General features: G+C 39.5%; 2 protein-coding genes across 2 annotated transcripts in view; one reads left to right on the top strand and one right to left on the bottom strand.

Annotated features, from left to right (window-relative positions):
- The window catches only part of LOC111959928 (G-protein coupled receptor 39), a 28,038-nt gene extending 18,005 nt beyond the window's left edge, over positions 1-10,033 (top strand). Inside the window, exon 2 of the mRNA XM_023981780.2 lies at positions 7,859-10,033. Coding sequence (XP_023837548.1) covers positions 7,859-8,361 — 503 coding nt within the window. The 3' untranslated portion in view covers positions 8,362-10,033. The remainder of the gene's footprint in view (positions 1-7,858) is intronic.
- Positions 10,034-16,418: 6,385 nt separating this feature from the next.
- LOC111959384 (ly6/PLAUR domain-containing protein 1) overlaps positions 16,419-18,453 on the bottom strand; it is a 50,141-nt gene continuing 48,106 nt past the window's right edge. Inside the window, exon 3 of the mRNA XM_023980893.2 lies at positions 16,419-17,119. Coding sequence (XP_023836661.1) covers positions 16,863-17,119 — 257 coding nt within the window. The 3' untranslated portion in view covers positions 16,419-16,862. The remainder of the gene's footprint in view (positions 17,120-18,453) is intronic.

Below are 18,453 nucleotides of genomic sequence, written 5' to 3'. Positions count from 1 at the left end.
ACCCAGCAGAGTTATCATTCCSCGCACCTACTACCYTACCCCGTTCAAAGGCACTTAAATGTTTGTCTGGCCCATTCACCCTCTGAATTATACACACACACAATCCATGTTTCAATTGTCTCAAGGCATAAAAATCCTTCTTTAGCTTTTCTGCTCCCCTTCATCTACACTGATTGAAGTGGATTTAACAAGTGACATCAATAAGGGATCATAGCTTTCACCTGGATTCACCTGGTCAGTCCATGTCATGGAAAGAGCAGGTGRTCTTATTGTTTTGTATACTCAGTGTACATTTGTGAACAGCCATCCACAACAACCACAATCAGTAAGGCGCAAATAGCTAAGGGCTCTATTCAACCTGTCTTCATCTTCAGCGTTACAGATTCCACAATGGAAATATAAAGGTCATTTCCGATTGAGCCGACACATGCAGCGTTTACCGTGAATGCAGTCTCCGCTAAAGTAGAACAGTTGCCTTTAAATTTCAATCACGCTGTAAAGCTGAACTTCSGCGTTGCGAATTCAATCGAGCCCTGAATGAGAGAGCAGCAGTGTAATTCATGTCAATGCGCTATGTAGATATCAATAATAATTGATATCTGTATCGCYCCACKCGTAGGCTACAACACTGCTGTCATCCTTACCTGCAAGCGTTTATTCAAGTTGGATAATCTTTGSAGACATAGAAATAGCTTAGATTTACTCCTGCTCTTTTCCCTCAATCCATCAAACGCATTCGGTGTGTCACCATAATAGTCTCTGTCTTGTGGTCAGACCGATGATGTAAATAAACCCTGGATTGTTGATCCTATGTATTGGCCATTGAGAGGCTTTGAAGCCACCAGTCAGCCATATTGGTACTCCCCAGTAGGGACAGTTCTAGCATATCTGTTTTGTCCGAGTTTAAAAGCAAAACATTTGTCGCCATCCACTTCCTTATGTCTGAACACAGGCTTCCAAGGGTAGGCAATTTTGGGGCTTCACCATATCTCATCAAAATATACAGCTGTGTGTTGCCCGCATAGCAGTGGAAATTGACCTTGTGTTTCCGAATGACATCACCAAGAGGTATAATATATAGTGAAAACAATAGTGGTCTTAATTAAAACGGAACCTTGAGGAACAACGAAACTTACAATTGATTTGTCAGAGGACAAACTATCCACAGAGACAAACTGATATCTTTCTGACAGATAAGATCAAAACCAGGCAAGAACTTGTCCGTGTAGACCAATTAGGGTTTTCAATCTCTCCAAAAGAATAAAGTGATTGATGGTGTCAAAAGCGGCACTAAGGTCGAGGATTACGASCACAGGTGCAGAGCCTTGGTCTGAAGCCATTAAAAAATAATTGATCACCTTCGTGAGCGCAGTTTCAGTATTATGATGGGGTCTAAAACCAGACTGGAGCATTTCATATACATGATTTGTCTCCAGGAAGGCAGTGAGTTGCTGCGCTACGGGTTTTTAATACATTTCGGGTCAATGTTTGGCTTTTTCAGTAGAGGCTTTATTACTGCCAAATTTAGCGAGTTTGGTACACATATGGAGGATAGGGAGCCATTTATTATCGTCAACATAGGAGGGCCAAGCCCAGGAAGTAGCTCTTTCAGTAGTTTAGTTGGAATAGGATCCATTAGGCAGCTGGAAGGTTTAGAGGCCATGACTATTTTCATGAATGTGTCAAGAGATACAGGATTTAAAAACTTGAGTGTCTCCATTGATTCTAGATCCTGGCAGTTCTGTGCAGACTCAGGACAACTCAGTTTTGGATTAATATGCAGATTCAAAGAGGAGTCCGTAACTTCCTTTCTAATATTCATGATCTTTTCGTAGAAGAAATTAATGAGTTCATCACTGCTGAAGTGAAGGCCATCCTATCTTGGGGGATGCAGCCTTTTAGTTAGCTTTGCGACAGTATCAAAAATAAATGTTTTATTGTTTTTATTAAGTTTTATTAAGTTGAAACAGTACACTGATCGAGCAGCAGTGAGGGCTCGTTGATATTGCATGGTACTGTCTTATCAAGCTAGTGTAATGAACACGATGGGAGACAGAGAGCTGGTTTCAAGCGCAGGGCGCAGCAGGTGTATATTGTGAAGGACCACAGGAGGAGGCAGGTAGCTGGGTCCAGGGGCAGGCAGAATGTCATACACAACAAAGCAACAGTACAGGCAGGGAAAAGGCTAGTAACGTCGTCCGGGAGATTAGGCAATAACAGGAAGTCTGATAGGCTAAGGTACAGGCAGGGAATAGGCGTCGTTAGTGAGGCGGGCAAAAACTATCATACACAGGAGGATTAATTATGGGGAAAACCAGCGCTCTGAATAGAAGTGTGTCACAAAACAAACAATACCTCACAATGATGGGMTGCAAAGAACTGAACTAAATAGTGTGTGATAATGACATACAGGTGTGTGAACAGGTGATCAGAATTCAGTTGATTGGGATCTGGAGAGTGAGCTGCGTTCAGGAYATCTATGTGTTTYAGAGTGTGAGTTGGAAGCAGACGTTACAGCTAGTCAAAACATTTTTTTCTATTTTCTGGAAGCTTGCCACAGCGCTCGGTTATTTTCTATATACCAGGYAGCTAATCTCTTGTGACATATYTTTTTGTTTTTAGAGGTGCGACTGCATCTAGGGTATTACGCAAGGTTTAATTTGGATCCTTGGTTAGGTGGTTAACTGATTTTTGTACGTGGACGTCCTTGGGTAGGTGGAGGGAGTCTAAGAGGGCGTCTAGGAATCTTTCGGTTGTCAAGAATTGGATTGTCCTAGCTTTTGATAATTCTTGGTTGGATTATTTGTTATTTGTGATCCGTTAGTCCAGGATTATGAGAAAAACATTTAAATACASAATATTTATTCCACAGGACAAAACTACAGTAGATCCAGGGTATGACAGTGGCAATGCGTAGATCCAGAGACATGTTGGACAAAACCCACTGAATTGATGATGGCTCCAAAAGCCTTTTGGAGTTGGTCTGTGGACTTTCCATGTGAATATTGAAGTCACCAAAATGACTACAAGGTCCGTGAAGAAGTGAGGAACGCTGTATACGGCCCAGGAGGCCTTTGAACAGTAGTTATAAAAAGTCATTGAGTAGGCTGCATAGATTTCATGACTAGAAGCGCAAAAGATGAAAACCGTTCATAACAAAAATMAATGTCGTAAATGTTATACTTCCGCCTTTGTGGGATATGGTTACTAGTGTAACCAGGAGGAGAGGCCTCAATTAACACAGTAAATAAATCAGGCTTGAACCATGTCAGGCCAATCTCATCAAGGTTATGATCAGTGATTAATTAATTGACTGACTGCCTTGGAAGTGAGGGATCTAACATTAAGTAGTCCTATTTTGAGATGCGAGATATTGTCACAATCTCTTTCAATAATGACAGGAATGGAGGAGGTCTTTATTCCAGTGAGATTGTTAAGGCGAACACCGCCATGTTWAGTTTTGCAGACCTAGATCGAGGCTTACACYGTCTCAATGMGGAAAGCTGAGCTGACTACATTGACTGTGCTAGTGGCAGACTCCACTAAGCTGGCAGACTGGCTAACTGCCTGCTGCCTGGCCTACACCCTATACCATTGTCGAGCTAGAGGAGTTAGACCCATGTATATGTTGATAGATAAGATGAGAACACCCCTCCAGCTTTGATGGAGTRTGTCACTCCTCAACAGGCCAGTTATCTACAAATTCTCTCTTTTGGGAGGGACAGAAAACAGTTTTCAATCAGAGATTGAGTTGTGTGAGTCTGCTGTAGAGCTTCACCACTCCCTCTTACTGGGAGGCGGCCAGAGACAATTACTCGATGCCAACACAACTTTCTAGCTAAGTTACACGCTGAATGTTGCGCTTGGCAAAAACAAATGTAGACATCAATAAATGCATTTCTATAACTTCCAAAATATTTTTTACACTGATGGGGGTTTGCTAAGATGGAGGCATTGTGACTTCAACACAGCACCTCCCTATCAATCATCTAGTGTATATGTAAAACAGTGGGTCAGACTCACGCTGGTGGAACAAACTTAAACTTGCACCTTTTTTATGCTGATTTGAATGTCATTGAGAAACAGAAAGAAAAAAAACGTTCTGAATTTWAAAGTAATCCTAGAAGTAATCATTTRGTTTTTAAAAAGTGTCTGTATTCGGATTACAATATTTTAGCAGATCAGTTACGGTACTTACATGTAATCCGTTTCTCCCCAACCCTGTGCATGCCTGTGTGTGTGTGTGTGTCAGGGGACCAGGCTGTCCAGACTGTTCTTTCATTTGCAGTGTGAGGCAGCAGGAGCGCCCAGCAGGATAGCTGAAGAAAAAACAGACCCTGAGCCAGAATATGAGTGTGTGTTTCGCCAAGTACTCGCTTTTAAAGGACGATAATGGTGAATGGTGGTGGTGTACAGTGTGTGGGGGGAGGATCTGTGTGTGTGTGTGTGCATGTGTTTGTGCGCGTGCCTGCGTGTGCATGTGTGTGTAGATGTGCACCATTTGTGTACCTTTTGTGTGCCTTGACAACAAGATCTTACTACAAATGTTTTGAGGTGTATGTGTGTGTGTGTTTTGGCATTATGTGTTATATTGTTATGGCATAAGACAGATACTATGCACTGTATTCAACCAAAGACCCACAACTCAAAAAMACATAAAAATACAACATCAATCAACAGTCATTGACAACTACCATTATGGAAGCTATAACGTTTTAATGTTTTACAGTTTAATTCAATTACGGTTTTACGGCACCAATCCATGCGGGCCKAATGCCAATTTTCCAGGTGACTGGCCACTCTAGAATGAGGAGGCCTTGGGATAGGAAGAACCAAACTCAGATCGATCTCCTCCCCAGGAATTTGGAGCAAATAGCTGTCGGGAATTGTCTTCATGGTTCTCTGCTCAACATTTGGACATGGTATTAGCTAAATGGTCACGCGAAGGACAGACTTAATCGATTGTACAAGAATGGTAAACCTGTCAGGGAGAACCAGTGTTGACATCCAAGGGGCTCTGTCTGACTGTAGTGTGCCAACACCTGGACTAGGCACTGCAGAGCCATGTTGTTCTGAATAGGCGGCCTTGGTATTTCATAGCCTGTGCAGAACTAACAAAAACAAATATTCCATACAAAGGGAGTTAAATCATTTTCAGACTTCATAGATGTCTCCACAATCAAATAAATGAATAATTATGTTCCATCATTCATTTCCATGTCCCAAAACACACCTCCAGCAGTTTCACTGGGTCTTATGCCAAGCTCCAGTCCCATATGTATGGGGAGTAATGTGTGTATGTGTAGGAATAAAGCACAGGAGCAGTGTATACACTGCTTTCATTCCAGTCCCATTTGTCCATTTGCTGCATTGTTGGAAGGGTGGCCACTGATGGCATTTGGTAGCTGTCTGCATGTTGTGTGTCGACTAGCTCAGGACCTTGCTGTTAGGAGGGAAAGTAAAGTGGTGGCTTTTATGAGCAGATTAGACCACTTCCAGTTCAGGCKTTGTTCTCTAATTTCATTATTTGTCTGTAAAAATGATACGGCTCAAACCACATGACAGTTGAATGAGAGGAATGAAAAACACTCAAGATTATAAAGCTAATTTTCAATTATGAAGTAATTGTAAGGCCAACTTCCACAAGAACAACTTTGTCTGTGGAAAACAAATAGCCAGATCTATTATTGATCGTCAAATTACCACAAAACCCTTGGATATAATGTAATATAATGTTTGTTATAATAATCTCTTAAATATTAATGCACAGCCGTACACACTGAAAAACGTGCCAATTTTGACAAAACTGTCTTACATTAGGACTCATAACAGCATTCATATCCATTCATTAATAATGTGTATATTAGATTCAAAATGTAAGAATGTTTCGAACACCATTGGAGTCTTTTTGATGACAGAAGCAAATCCTGCTTTGAAAGMTTTGGTATTCATATGTTCCCGCTAAATATTCAGTGAGAAGTTTCCATTTGACTTATAGTATCTCTATCAGTTTTCTGTTTACCCCTCTAGGCATGTATTGTCTAGAGCCATGTTTGAAATTAATAAAATATTTTAGTAAAACCAGACGTTTTTTTGCCTCCTATGTAACTTGACTTGTGGATCTAGCCAATTTCTATTTCCTTAACTTGATTTCAATTGGGAAATTGGAGCCCATCGACCMGTTACGTTTGAGTTCTTGATGCAGTCGATCAATGCTCTCAGGAATGTGRCTCTTCAGGAGGCATTTGTTGATGTGGAACTAAGCATTATTCATTTAGCATTAGAAATATGGTTGAGTGTGGATATTGTATCTTCAACACAATTCCGGCATGTTTGTAGGTAATAGAATAGCTTAGCTATAAGACTCCAAACTCACTACCACCAAGGGTTGGAGTTTAATCTCCACATGCTTTACTGTCAGCTTAGTCTACTTTAGCATGAGGCTTAAAGCATATGATAAATATGTGCTGAGACCATACTTCATGGTTTATGCACCTGCTAAAGCATACACACCAGGCTGATGCCATATAATCTAAGCCTACTTTCCAGTCATAAATAGCATACTGTACATTTCACATTTAAAATGTCTCTGTCTTGAGTTTTCTGAGACCCATTCCTGACACTTGCTACTGTATGACTTTGCCGCATGGTGCATTCACACTTTGGAAGAATTCTGTAAGATCAACCTGTATTCAAGTCTGCACAAAAAAAGATGTATAAGCCAAAGCCAAAAGGACCCATATGCAGTGGGATTTGACCAATTTGCATGTGAATTTTTAGATAAGCAGCATAGTATGTACTGGAAATAAGAACAGTGCAGATATGTATGTCTAGAATCAACAACTTTATGTACATGTTGGTAAGCAAACTATACCGTTTTAATTATTTCAACACTTAAAAAGTGTTAGTTAATTAAACAGTGTTAAACATGTATTGTAACACCTACAAATTGTTAGACGACAGTATGTTTAATACTTATTTAATTTAAACACTTAAAAAGTTTTACAATAAATTACAAAGATAGGTAACTGTGTTATTCTGAGTTATTCTACCACTTTTTCATGCAGTGTATAACCTATTCATCAGTGTTTTCCCCAAAGAGTACATACAACATTAGCCAGGGAGGAATGTTTCTCGAACCTGAACCTCATCATCACAGAGAACTTATACACTCAATTAATGTTTTTTTTTTTAAAATTCATATTAAAACCCCATTTTATTTATTTTGGCAAGGATAATGTTCAGACAATGTTTTTCAGTAGTTGCCTTTATTCTGAGGTTTTCTTTTAAAATAATTGTTACACATCAAATAACACCCCCATGAATGAAAACATAAATTGTATAAAAAGACATTTGCCTGTTGCTGTTTTTTCTTTATTTGTTGTATAATTTTTACCATTAGAACAGGTACTGTTGTAGACTTGAGATTCACTAAAACAATCAAGGAGTCAGCAAGAATGTGTAAGTACCCTCTCTAATGGACTACTCACTGTCGACTTATAATGCACCTCTMCAACTCTCAACTCCACTTCACCGTGACAGAGGGCTGAATAAAATATTTCCGTAGCTCATCATTTATTTTCGGATTTCACAGCATTTCAAGCCCTCAATTCATAATCAGTGGACCATTTAGTGGTATGCCAATATGAATATAAATACAACTAAATTATTGAAATGTAATTTGAAATCAACGCGATACCCTAAGGACTAACTGCCCGGTTTTTGTACACCAGCACAGACCTCCATGCACTGACATTTATTAGCATTATTCATTAGTCTARTTCCCTATTCTTAATTACTTACTCCCCCTCTCTCTTCTTCCCCCTCTCTCGCTCCGTCTCCATCCCTCTTTTCTCAGGTTTAATAGTGGGCTCCCTCACTGTCTGCTGGCTTCCCAACCAGGTGCGTCGCCTGATGACCGCCGCCGTGCCCAAGTCCAGCTGGACCATGCCCTACTTCCGCAGCTATGTGGCGCTGCACCCCGTGGCCGACACCTTCTTTTACCTCAGCTCCGTGCTCAACCCCTTCCTGTACAACCTCTCCTCCCGCCAGTTCCAACTGGTCTTTGTCCAGGTGCTGCGCTGCCGCCTCACCATTGAGCATGTCAACAAACGGACTCTGAGGAGCTCCGAGGCCAACTCGGCCCGCTCGTTGCGGCCCCTGCTAAAGTCGCTGCGTTGTGGTCATGGCGGCAGGTCTACTCAGACTCAGAGCTTGGAGTTCGAGATGCCTACGTTCACTACCTTACATATTCCTAAGGACACTCCAGCTCCCAGCCCTGAGGAGGCCCTTCCCACAACCAATGAATCACGCTCGATTTCGGTGCGAAAGGGAAATGAGCCTGATGAGACTGAAATATAAGGGGACGCATTTGGTGCTTTGAAGTTTATTCAAATACATGTATCATAAAGTTGGCTTGTGTTTACACCTTATATTAACATGTGGTTGTCGTCATCCGAACGAGATGATCCGATCACTATCTGATCGAGATTTGTTGCTTCGACACATGGTAATAACATTTAGTCCGTTTTGTGACCAGATTCCCTGGTTCCCTCCCTGTATGCAAATTAATCCAACCTGCCGATATGACACAAACTGTATAAATCGACAAAACAGCGCACTTTTATAGTCAATAGTTTTATACTCTCATCATTACAGCCTACTTTTGTTATTGACAATTCAAGACTGAGCGCAATAGCCCACTGGGCAAACCACGTCATTTCAACGTGGATAATTGGGTAATATTTGGTTGAGACGTTGATCAATGAGATTGCAACCGTTATTCACCCACTCCAAAGACAGTCAAAAGTTAGTTTAATTTCCAGTGTGTTTTCACTATGCTTTCAACCKTCTGCAATCTGGTTCATGTTATCAATCAACCAACCAGAGTATTTACAAACAGAACAGGAACTAAATAATCCACATGTATTGATCACATCTTTACTAATGTTGCAGAAATCTGCTCTAAAGCAGTGTCCACACCCTTCGGATGTAGTGATCATAATATAATAGCTATATCTAAAAAATAATCTAAGTTCCAAAGCCTGGGCCTAAAATTGTGTGTAAACGATCATTTTGCAATGACATCGAAGATGTGAAAAATATTTGTTTGTCTGATGAGTGTAATGAGGAACATCCTGACGTTGCACTTGAAGCATTTATGAAACTACTTCTTCCGGTTACTGATAGGCATGCGCCCATTAAGAAACACTGTTAGAACTGATAAATCCCCATGGCTAGATGATTAAATGAAAAACTGAATGACTGAGAGGGATGAGGCAAAGGGAATAGCAAAAAAGTCTGACAACACAGCAGACTGGCAAACATACAGTATATTGAGAAATCACATAACTAAACCGAAAGACGAATAAACTAAACCGAAAGACGAATAAACTATACTATGGAACAAAGATAAATTATATAAAGAATGATAGTAAAAAGCTTAAAATGAAATTCTCGGCAAAATAGCAAACTCGGCTCCATACTTCATTGAGGCAGGTGGCTTGTTCATAGCAAAACCTTTTGATATTACCTACCAGTAAGAACTTTTTTTTTTAAAGATTAGCAAACATAGGCATGACATGCAATAAACAAATGCTGAGCCTTCATATTCATGCATAATGGACCAAATAATGAAAGATGAACACTGTAGTTTTGAGTTCCACAATTTGGGTGTGGAAGAGGGGAAAAAWTTGTTCCTATAAATAAATAAGGACAAACCACCTGGTACCGACAACCTGGATGGTAAATTGCTGAGGTWGGTAGCGAAATAAATTGTGACTCCTGTTTGCCACATCTTCAATTTAAGCCAAGAAGACTCAGACATGGAAGGAGGAAAAGGTCACTCATCTACTCAAGAAGAGCAGAACACCCTTTAAATGGTTCAAACAGCTGACCAATTAGCCTGTTACAAGTGCTTAGCAAACTGACACAAATGACTGATGATTGGCTGAATTAAAATTGTGACTCATTTCAGGAAACTAGGCATAATGTCACGTGTCATTACTTCACAGGAGAGCCATTTGAATGTAAACTTTWTTTTTATTTTATCAAAATGCGTTTTTGGGCAGAAATGCCTTCTGGAACATGTGAACTTTTGTGTGCCTTAATAACAAACTTGTATGCCATCTGTAAATAGGAATACAATTGTTAAATTACAAGTCTCAGAAAAAAGACAAGAACCTTCCCGCTAGCCATGAGTTTTGAAATCAGTGGAATTGGAGTATGATAGCTAAGGAGATGGAGAAAATTCTGGCGTTTGATTGCAAATATGCAGTGGGAGTCGAAAAGAGAACACATTGCTGTTGTATAAAACACCTGTTTCCAGATTACATCTTCAAACTAAGGGCAACCAAGGCATCCATGACACATGGGGAGAAGCGTCCACACATGTAAACGGGTAAGATAGTCTAGCTAGCTACATTTTCAGATATTACATATTTCTAATTTTGTCAGAAAGTTGTTTAATTTCAAGTTAAAGCGTACTGTTAGCTAGCTAACGTTAGCTGACTGGCTCGCTAGCTAACGTTACGTGTAGGATGTGTAATAATATTATTCTTATCTCAAAGCCATTTATTTTTTGTGCATTCAACCATTTAAAAGCACATTAACGTTCAAATGGGAATACAATGTCAGATGTTTTGTTTATTTATGGGATAAACACCTACATACACTACATTACCTTGGAAATAATGGATGACGACCGCCTCGTCACTTTTCAGAGTTAATTTTTCCAAAGTAATGTACAGAACGGTGGCATTTATCACGCTTGTACCACAGTTGCCAAAGAAAACAATATGAAAGCACACATTTACTGGTAGAAATACTTTTTATTTATTTATATAAGCGAATTCATACCTTCTTGTTGCTAGACATGCGACCCAGTCGTTCGTTCGATATTTGTGAATGAGACCCTGTCGTTCGATCTTTATGTTCCGTTGCCATGCTCAGTGGCAACGTTCATATCCCTTGCTTGCTGCTAGCTAGCTACAGCTACACAACCTCTTCAGCCATAATAACAGTATATTTTATTCTGTTGCGTTTGTTTAAGCTTTTATCCCGCGTATACCACAGTTGCCAAAGGAAACAATATTATAAGCATACATTTACCAATACAAATAAAAAACATTTCGTTGATATTTTCATTTATATATGCAAATTCATATTTTCATATTTTGGTTGCTTGAGACGTGACCCAGTCGTTTGTTCGATATTTATGGATACAATGTCTCTGCAAAAACGAAATCTATGTTAGCTAGCTACATTTTTTTGTCGTTGGACCTGCATTTATAATGTATCCAATTTCAGTTTGTGATTGTTGGTTTAGCGTTCTGTAATTTTGTAGCAAGTACGGTCTGCGTGTAGGCGCCTTTTGCGTCATGATTGCAAGGTGTCCCAATATCTCTTCTAACTGTCCCGTTATCTTGCTTTAATGTACATTCTAGATTTCCCTTCTAGCTAATCAGAAACTAGTATTCAACAAAACTGTTGTATAAAACAGACTGTCATCACTGTGCATCATCATGAAGCATGATTGCAGTTGAGATTAAATTAAAAGGACATAGTACAAGTGATCATTGTCCTTTGAGATTCTCTGCAGATTATTACAGCAATTGTGAAGATCTCCACAGACCTGCGATGACCTATGCTTTATGTGACTACATTAGAAGAAACTAATAGTTTGAGTGACCTCAAAATGTGTCCATGGATGTGTTACTCATTTTAAGGTTGAATGTTACATTAGTCTTAACTTTAGACTACTTTCTGTATTACAAAAGTAATATTGAATTGCGTCTGGTTAACACAACCAAATATCAACATTTAAAGACGATTTATCTACTGCTTAGATGGCACCATGTGAGCCACTGGCTTAATCCCATTCTTTAACCTTTGTTTATGGCTGAGTTGGAGACGTTAATCCAACAAATAATTGGTTAACAAGTTAGGAGGCCATTTATTGAATTTCATAAGTTATATTGAATTGTGTTTTGATGTCAATTTAACCAAATATAACCATTTGAAYGAGATGCATCTTCTGATTGGATAGTACCATCTGTGCCACCGACTTAGTCTGGCTGTAATTCCAGTTTGTCTACAAATGTATAATTGATATATTGAATTCATGTCTCCATCTCAACCAAAAGTTGAGTTAAGTTAAAGAATAGGACTAAGTCAAATCAAACTTGAAATGCAATTTAAATAAAAGGTTGATTTGATTTAGTGCTATTCTTTAACTGTCGATATTTGGTTGCACTGACAACCAAACAATTAAATATAATTAAATATCCTTCAATTTAAAATCAACCAGAACTAGGCCTATTGTATTGTTTATGTATAGTTGAATTCTGGGGTGAATTGAAACAATAGCTGTTGATGGCTTTGCAAATGCTTTACAGGCCTAAATATACTTTTTTTCAAATCCAATACATTTGCCAAGCAGATTCAACGTCACAATGTGTTGACAAATTACTTTCAAACAATGTTGATTCAACCAGTTTGTGCCCAGTGCGAGGCTACTGTCCCGATAACCTCGACCTGTCCACAGCCGTACAAATAAATATTCAGAGTATCTCTCCCATCCATAAAAAAATTCACCACACAGACGAGCTGAGTATCTGGTGTGTGCACAAAGTACAATTACTGCACAGTATAAATAAAACGACACTTAGGCCCTAATGCACAGAGTAGAATAGGCTACAAAGTGTATCTCCAAATGACACAATGCATTATCCAAACAGGTCTGGACAGGTTTGTTCTTTACGCATGTATGTTTACATACACTACTGTTCAAAAGTTTGGGGTCACTTAGAAATGTCCTTGTTTTTGAAAGAAAAGCAAAATTTTTGTCCATTAAAATAACATCAAATTGATCAGAAATACAGTGTAGACATTGTTAATGTTGTAAATGACCATTGTAGCTGGAAACGGTAGATTTGTAACTATTTAATGTGTCTAGTTTAAGAAACTCACAAGTCCTCAACTGGCAGCTTCATTAAATAGTACCAGCAAAACACCAGTCTCAACGTCAACAGTGAAGAGGCAACTGCGATGCTGGCCTTCTAGGCAGAGTTGCAAAGAAAAAGCCATATCTTAGACTGGGCAATAAAAAGAAAAGATTAAGATTGGCAAAAGAACACTGGACAGAGGAAGGCCAGCATCCCGGAGTTGCCTCTTCACTGGTTGCTGATAATGGGCCTCTGTACGCATACGTAGATATTCCATTAAAACAAATCTGCAGTTTTCAGCTACAATAGTCATTTACAACATTAACAATGTATACACTGTATTTCTGATCAATTTGATGTTATTTTAATGGACAAAAAAAATGTGCTTTTCTTTCAAAAACAAGGACATTTCTAAGTGACCCCAAACTTTTGAACAGTAGTGTACGTTGTCTTTATATTATTGTAATCTTGCATTGAAAATAAACTTTAGTATATACTGTACCTAAACAGTACCAATAAGAAAAAAAGTGACATGCTGGGAGAACGACGTCGTTTACTTTCCTCCAAATCATTGATTATTCACTAATGGAACCTCAATATGTTAACCTACTGTAGGCATGTGGTCACATTATGAAAATGCATGGATAATAGCGTCAAATCGATAAAAAGTGCAAAGGAGTACGCATGCAATGCAAATGGATTTATAAAAGGAATAAAGTGTAAATCTAAAAGTAATCTAAAAAGTTTCCTTTTTATTGAAGCCTACATTAGAGTATATTAGACAGTGGCCGCACTCACGCTCACAAAAAGCTATGTGCTTTTACGCATTAGTTTGGACAATTTCTGCACTTTATTGATGGCTGCAAAATACCCCCAAGCCATAAGACTGCTGAACAATGAATCAAAAGGCTACACGGACTATTTAAATATATCCCCCATATTACCTCAACTAACCTGTACCCCCCTGTACATAGCCTCGTTACTGTTCTTTTATTGTAACTTTTTTTWAACTTTAGTTTATTCAGTAAATATTTTCTTAACTCTTATTTTCAAAAAATTGCATTGTTGCATTGTTGGTTAAGGGCTTGTAAGTAAGCATTTCATGTTGTATTTGGCGCAAGTGACAAATACAATTTGATAAACGTGACTAAATATGCTTCTTGGTTTCGGTTATGAAGTAGAATTGATGTGGTGAGTCAAACACAGTCAAGAATGACTTCTAGGTGACCATGAAAGTTGAACKCAAGGAGAGCCACTAAGCTGTCTTCTCTATTACAGTATTCAATCAATCAATCAGAGAGGAATACAGCATATCGTCCCAACAAACACTGCAACAATCTGTCACAAGCTGATTTCTAAGTGTGGTGCCTCTACAGACTAAAGACGTGAGGAGTCGAACATTTTACATGCAGTCAAAGCACAGTCAGGATCATTTTTACCAATTTCATTTCATACTTTACATTTTAAAAGTTGGAACATTGGAAAAGGTTCGTATTGGAAGTGTTGATTACAGTGATTTGTTTCCTTGACAAGAGATAAACACTTCTCCATACTGTAACTCATATTAGCACATTCACAAAATGTTCTTAACAATGTTCATCATGACCTGGTACTCCATTGTACATTGTTATTGTTAAGTATTATTTTACATTGATTTGCATGGCATCCATAACTGACCACTGACAGAGTTGACGACTTCCTAAAATGGATGCCGTAATCAAAAAAATGGTCAATTACTCTGTTGGTTTATTTGTGTTTTTGTTCATTTTGTGTCTGTAGTCCAGTTCAGCTTTATAGCACGATTCACAATTAGAGATAACGTTCCCGCTGTCGCAGAGACTCAATCAGAATTTAACATTTGTACAGTAGCYCGCAAGATTTAGCGCTTCAGCGATACCGATTGAATAGAGCCCTTACTGTACAAATATACCTCTTCCAGCTCATCTACAAAATATACAGTTGAAGTCGGAAGTTTACATACACTTAGCTTGGAGTCATTAAAACTCGTTTTTCAACCACTCCTCAAATTTCTTSTTAACAAACTATAGTTTTGGCAAGTCGGCTTTCTGCATGACACAAGTAATTTTTCCAACAATTGTTTTGACAGATTAATTCACTGTATCACAATTCCAGTGGGTCAGAAGTTCACATACACTAAGTTGACTGTTCCTTTAAACAGCTTGGAACATCCCAGAAAATAATGTCATGGCTTTAGAAGCTTCTGATAGGCTAATTGACATAATTTGAGTCAATTGGAGGTGTACCTGTGGATGTATTTCAAGGCCTACCTTCAAACTCAGTGAATCTTTGCTTGACATCATGGGAAAATCAAAAGAAATCAGKCAACACCTCAGAAAAGAAACTTGTASACCTCCACAAGTCTGGTTCATCCTTGGGAGCAATTTCAAAACGCCTGAAGGTACCACGTTCATCTGTACAAACAATAGTACGCAAGTATAAACACCATGGGACCACGCAGCCGTCATACCGCTCAGGAAAGAGACGCGTTCTGTCTCCTAGAGATGAACGTACTTTGGTGCGAAAAGTGAAAATCAATCCCAGAACAACAGCAAAAGACCTTGTGAAGATGCTGGAGGAAACAGGTACAAAAGTATCTATATCCACAGTAAAACGAGTCCTATATCGACATAACCTGAAAGGCCGCTCAGCAAGGAAGAAGCCACTGCTCAAAAACTGCCATAAAAAAGCCAGACTACGGTTTGCAACTGCACATTGGGGACAAAGATCGTACTTTTTGGAGAAATGTCCTCTGGTCTGATGAAACAAAAAGAGTTTGGCCATAACGACCAACGCGTTTTTAGGAGGAAAAGGGGGGCTTGCAAGCCGAGAACACCATCCCATGTTGTGGGGGTGCTTTGCTGCAAGGGGCTGGTGCACTTACAAAATAGATGGCATCATGAGGCGGGAAATTACGTGGATCTATAGAAGCAACATCTAAGACATCAGTTAGGAAGTTAAGCTTGGTCGACAATGGGTCTTCCAAATGGACAATGACCCAAGCATACTCCCAAAGTTGTGGCAAACAGGCTTAAGGAACAACAAAGTCAAGGTATTGGCGTGGCCATCACAAAGCCGACTGCTCAATCCTATAGAATATTTGTGGGCAGAACTGAAAAGGCGTGTGCGAGCAAGGAGGCCTACAAACCTGACTCAGTTACACCAAGCTCTGTCAGAGGATGTGCCAAAATTCACCCAACTTATTGTTGGAAGCTTGTGGAAGGCTACCCGAAACGTTTGACCCAAGTTAAACAATTCAAAGGCAATGTCACCAAATACGAATTGAGTGTATGAAATCCTTTGGCCCACTGGGAATGTGATGAAAGAAATAAAAGCTGAAATAATCATTCACTCTACTATTATTCTGACATTTCACATTCTTAAAATAAATTAATGATCTTAACTGACCTAAAACAGGGATTTTTACTTGGATTAAATGTCAGGATTGGTTGAAACTGAGTTTAAATGTATTTGGCTAAGGTGTATGTAAACTTCCGACTTCAACTGTACATATTACCTTGTAGTGCCCTCAGTTGGCCAGTCAATGTCTGTCAATCAGTGATGACAATGTAAAGATCAGCACCATAGAGTCCACAGATTTTTTTGGGACCCATTGGAAATGATATTGCTCCATGGCCACCTCACTTTCACTCGCCAAAGTCCTTTCCTGTGGTGCATATCACTGACACTATAAACATTAGGGAGGTTCCTTCAGAACCTTTCTTCAATCAATGACCTTCGACCATTAGTTGCTGTCCTTATTAGGACATCAACTAAATACAGTGTCTATGTTAGGACAGCGTCATACATCCATTGATGATATGGACACCGTACATTCAGGCAAGCCTCAAAAATTTGAACCACAGTCTTGATGAGACCAAACCAGCCAATCATAGGCTCTCAGCTGAATATGGAGGGTGGGCGCAGGAGGAAGGGAAGAAAAAGGAGGGAGAGGCTGTGTAGTGGGCTTAGGGACGAGGCGGCAGACGGAACTCTGTTACTGGAACTCTGTTTCTTCTGACGGGGTCCATTACAGAGGGGAGTGTTGCAGCAGCTGATGCACACCGAGTAGAGCTTCCCTGTGCAGAACTGCTGGTAGCCAGAGGAGGCGATGAGGCAGGCCCCAGACGATGCYCAGGACTTGCGGTAGTGCTTCCCTGGAACAAGAACAGAAACGTGGCCATTAGATGCTGTTTGCGCAGCACAGGTGTAGTGCTGCCAGAGCGTGAGGGAGCGGCACTCCCTCACTTTTTTAAATTTGAAGATGCACAGAGCTAGTAAAACTAARAAATACTATTTAAAAGGGAAACTTCACTCTGGCTCAACGGCATATAGTCATTACTATATTGACATTATTACGTTATCATAAACATAAAAATGATCGTAACCACAACCTAGAACGAACACATTTTCATTGCATTGCAAGATTCGAGACGTTTCGACTTCCTGTGTATTTGGCTGCTCAGTGAACCACAAAGTCCGGCATTTGTAACGAATGCAGATACCACTCCTAGATGGGACGTGCCCACACAATTGGATGATGGCAATGTTTACTTTTGAACAACCAACACAATAATCTCATTACTTCTCTAGGCAATTGTTTTTTGAAAATGTTTGTTTTTCTCTAACTTTTGTCACATGCCCATGTTATGTTCTGTGTCTGGCTATGCTAATTACAAACAAGCGATTCCAGAGATTTACCCCGATGCTGCCAGTGGCTTGCGGCTAGGCTATCAAGAARGATGCTGCAATGTTCATGATACCGGGCTCTTGAGAAGGATTTAGTAAAATATTTTGTCAGGATTAATTTGCTACACACAGTCTGTGGTAGTATAATCATTTTGWGAGAGAACAATGCTCATCTTTCAGACCTCAATGTACATGTAGACCTGTGGCATACAATGTAGGAAAGACAATTTGCCATAATCAGACTGATATTTATGGGGGAATAACCAGTGTTAACAGTACATGCAAAGCATGAAATGCAGTAATAGGGAGATGCCTAACACGCAGGGGCAACCCGTCGTTCAGGGTCGCCACTGTTTTGAGCCCCACCTGTTTAGCTAAAAATAAATACATATTTTACATGTTTTGCATGTTATTTTGGCATTAATACGTGTCACATATCAGTMTGCAAGCAATGAAGAAAAACATTTTTGTTAAAAAAGCCACATACTGTACAAACATGCTTATTTGCTTTCTTGAATAAGGCAGCTCCAAAATGCAGGTGTTTCAGCCTAGCTCAGTGCTTTCTGTAGTGGTGGGGCAGTTAGCAGAAAATACGGAGCATAGGGGTTAGTAATGTTCTCTAGTTGCACCGTGATTAGCTCAGTGTTCAAATCACGTTATATCTACAGTAGCTTTGATTGGACTGGACTCAACATTATACTTCCAAAATCTTAGCTAGCAAGCATCATCATGAATCAAGTCGACAATCTACTTTGGCCGGGTTTGGCCGTCATTGTAAATAAGAATTTGTTCRTAACCGACT

The sequence above is a fragment of the Salvelinus sp. IW2-2015 genome, linkage group LG36 (genome assembly GCF_002910315.2).
Source record: "Salvelinus sp. IW2-2015 linkage group LG36, ASM291031v2, whole genome shotgun sequence".
In the NCBI taxonomy this organism is placed as follows: domain Eukaryota; kingdom Metazoa; phylum Chordata; class Actinopteri; order Salmoniformes; family Salmonidae; genus Salvelinus; species Salvelinus sp. IW2-2015.
This window is presented reverse-complemented; position numbering and strand designations above follow the sequence as displayed.